The 3,579-nt window shown below is 36.0% G+C and overlaps 1 protein-coding gene across 1 annotated transcript; it reads left to right on the top strand.

The window, feature by feature from the left end:
• Positions 1-333: 333 nt before the first annotated feature.
• On the top strand, positions 334-3,362 carry LOC142178301 (uncharacterized). The gene is made up of 5 exons (XM_075247632.1): positions 334-579; positions 1,126-1,302; positions 1,409-1,795; positions 1,835-2,759; positions 3,040-3,362. The coding sequence occupies exons 1-5, from the start codon at positions 334-336 to the stop codon at positions 3,360-3,362; spliced, it is 2,058 nt and encodes a 685-aa protein (XP_075103733.1).
• Positions 3,363-3,579: the final 217 nt, after the last annotated feature.

Raw genomic sequence — 3,579 nt, forward strand, 5'->3', positions numbered from 1 at the left:
TAAGCTTTCAACTCCAAGTCCTTTTAACATCATTAGAAACTTCTTCTGTAACTGTAACCATGTAAAATTTATTGGATTCAAATTCAATAAATAACTTGGATTATATTTTTAATATACAGGCCAAATAAATATTATGGGCTAATATAATTGAATTATATATATATATATATATATATATATATATATATATATATATATATATATATATATATATATATATATATATATAGATTAAATAAATAAGTTTTAATCCATTGGGCTAAAATGATGAGCCCACTTTATTAAGCCCAAGATATAATTTTCCTAGAGGCCAAGTTTGGTGCCACGTGTCAAATGACGTGGCACGCCAAGTCAGACATGTTAAGTTTCAAAGTTTCAATGATGACAATTCCATCTTATGTTAGTTTGCAGGATTGCAGGATTCGAAACAAGCAAAAAGGAAAGAATAAGATGCTATCCAAAGATATGATTGCTAAATTAATGGACAAGAAAAAGGGACTTTATTGCAGCACATTTATTAGACCTCAATCAAAGGAGTTCAGATTGCTAATCAAGGAAGCCTTCGCCAGCAAATATTTTGTATCCAAAAATAAGCTCCCAATCAAGGCTTGAATAACTCCTCAATACAAGCATGTGACAAGGAAAGTCATGATCGAATTTGGGCTCTCCCAAGAGCAGGATTCGAAGAGGCACCCCTTGGGTCAAATCCCTTTGATGATCTCGTGCCTCTAATTTCGGTCAAGACTCAACGACCCTTTTCTCTCCTATAAGAAGACTGCTAAGATCAAATGGAAGGCTTGCGCAACTACACACATTGTCTTCTAAGTCTCTCTACTTCTTAGCCTAAACACTGTAATCCTTAGTTTATCAGTGTCTCAAAAGATAGGAAGAATTAGAACACAAAAGAGAGTTGTGTCAAACATTCAGAATTCACTGTTGCCATTTTTTGTTGGTAGAGAATGAGTCAAAACCATCTGTATTGTAATATTTTCAAGATTTAAAGGTAACCCTTGTGACCCAAGAAAAACCGGATGTAAGTACCATAATAGTACCGAACCAGTATAAAATTGTTGTATGTTATTCACTTTTTAATTACTGTTATCTTTCATTCTGCACTGTGTTTAGTCAACTAAAATCATTGTTAGTCGACTAATTTTCAATAAACTACAATTCACCCCTCCCCCTCTTGTACTTTCAAGATATCAGAGCAAGGCTCACAATCTTTGCTTAACAGCTTGTGAGAAAAAGATCATGGGATCTAACACTGTTGTTGGTGCTCTATTTCAAGAAGGAACCTCTCAGGTTCGACCTCCTTATTTCAATGGTCAGCACTTTTCTCACTGGAAAGTGCGCATGGAAACTTACACAATGTCATATGACATCAAAGTTTCGCGTGTGATAAAAAAAGGGAAATCTTCCAATCCCTCCTAAGAAGGATGCAAATGGTCAAGTCATCGTATCAACTAATCCTCTGGACTTAGATGATTACACTGATGAACAAGCTGCTGTCATAACTGTAAATGCCAAAGCAAAAAATCTACTGTACAATGCTATCAGTGGAGAAGAGTATGAAAAGATATCAAGTTGTAAAACGACCAAAGAAATGTGGGACAAACTGGAGGTTACTTACGAAGGAACCAACAAAGTGAAAGAAACTAGGATAAATCTTCTGGTTCAGGACTACGAGTTATTCCAAATGAAGGATGGAGAATCAGTGGAAGAGATGTTCTCCAGATTTAGCAAAATTCTTGGAGATCTGAAATCTTTTGGTAGACCTATCAAGAGTGATGAACAGGTTAGAAAGATTCTCAGGAGCTTACCCACTATTTGACAGCCAAAAGTTATCGCCTTAGACTGTCAAGATCTAGACAAAATATCCTATGATGAACTCGGAGGTGATCTAATTGCTTTTGAGAAAACTCACTTGGATAGACAAATTCAAGAGAAGAAGAAAACTGTTGCTTTTAAGGCAACTGTGGCTGAACCAGAAAATGAAGAGGAAGAAGAAGGAGGAGAACAAGACAAAAACATTGCCATGCTCTCTCAAGTTGTAACAAGCATGATGAGGAAAACCAGGAATAGGAGAAGAGGGAAGCCTAACTTCAGGAAAGGAAGGATAAGCAATGAAGCTAATAAAAATGATGGAAGGTGCTACGAATGTGAAAAGTTTGGTCACATTCAAGCTGATTGTCTTGAACTAAAAAAGAAACTCAACAGAAACATGCAAAAGAAGAAATCCTTCGGAGCATGGAGTGATGAAGAAAAGTCTGATCATGAGGAAATTGCTAACATGTGTTTCATGGCTATGAATAAAAATAAAGATTCAGGAGAACTTGGACTAATGGCAGACAACAATGATGAGGAAGATGACTCAAGAGAACTTGGTCTCATGGCGGACGAAGGAATTAGGGAGGTACGTACTCCCTTATACTCTAATTGTTATGAACTCCAAGAATTTGTTGATATTGCTCTTACAGATATAGAAAGAGTCGTGAATGAACTTAGAAGAATCAAGAGAAAAAAAAAAGACTGGGCCTTGAAACTAGAAGTATGTGAGATTGAGCGTGATATGCTGCAGGATGAAGTAAATGAACTTCAACTTCAATTGAATGGATTGCAAAAATTCACGAGTCATAGCTCAGTCAAATCAAATCAGACTGTTCATCACAAACAGAAAATTCATGCATGTTCCTTTTGTGGTAAAAACGACCATAGTACTAACCAATGCAGGAACATAATTAGAGAAGAAAGAGGCCTTGGTAACTCTAACAGTCCATCATGTTTTTATTGTGGTGAAAGAGGTCATGCCTCAAATCGTTGCAGGTTCAAAGATAACCGGAGATGGGTTTGGAGACCTAAATCTTCAAATCAAACTAACACTCAGCATTCTAACCATTCAAGACCCAAGCAAGCTTGGGTACCTAAAAATAAGTAATTTTGTTTTGCAGGAACACCGCAAGAAGAATCGAAAAGGAAAATGGTATCTCGACAGTGCGTGTTCCAGACATATGACTGGTGACAAATAATTGTTCAAATCAGTCACCAAACTAGATAGAGGAACAATTACTTTTGGAGACAAATCCAAAGGATATGTAATTGGTATTGGAAAAGTTCATCTAAGCTCAACATGTGATGTAGATGAAGTCTACCTGGTTGATGAACTTGGCTATAATCTTCTCAGCGTTAGTCAACTATGCGACAATGACTATGAGGTTCGTTTTAAGAAACATGGCTGGTTTATAGAAGATGAATCAGGTAAAATCATTCTTTCAGGTAACAGAGACAGAAATGTCTATACTATCAGTAACTTAGAAAATCTTGGGGATCAAATTTGTCTTACTTCCATGATTGATGATCCCTAGGTTTGGCATAGAAAACTTGGTCATGCCAGCATGCATACTATTCAAAAATTTTCTAAACATGATCTTGTAATTGGACTTCCAAAACTAGATTTTTCAAAATATCATATATGTGATGCATGTCAACTAGGAAAACAAACTCGTTCTTCTTTCAAAGTTAAAAACATTGCTTCCACCTCCAAACCTCTTCAATTATTGCATATGGATTTATTTGGTCCTA

This window comes from Nicotiana tabacum, chromosome 24 (genome assembly GCF_000715075.1).
Source record: "Nicotiana tabacum cultivar K326 chromosome 24, ASM71507v2, whole genome shotgun sequence".
Classification (NCBI taxonomy): Eukaryota; Viridiplantae; Streptophyta; class Magnoliopsida; order Solanales; family Solanaceae; genus Nicotiana; species Nicotiana tabacum.

Coding starts and splice junctions, on each gene's coding strand:
- LOC142178301 (XM_075247632.1), top strand. CDS start 334: ATGACGTGGCACGCCAAGTCAGACATGTTAAGTTTCAAAGTTTCAATG. Junction 1,796..1,834: donor CTATCAAGAGTGATGAACAG/GTTAGAAAGATT, acceptor ACTATTTGACAG/CCAAAAGTTATCGCCTTAGA. Junction 2,760..3,039: donor TAGAGAAGAAAGAGGCCTTG/GTAACTCTAACA, acceptor TGTTCAAATCAG/TCACCAAACTAGATAGAGGA.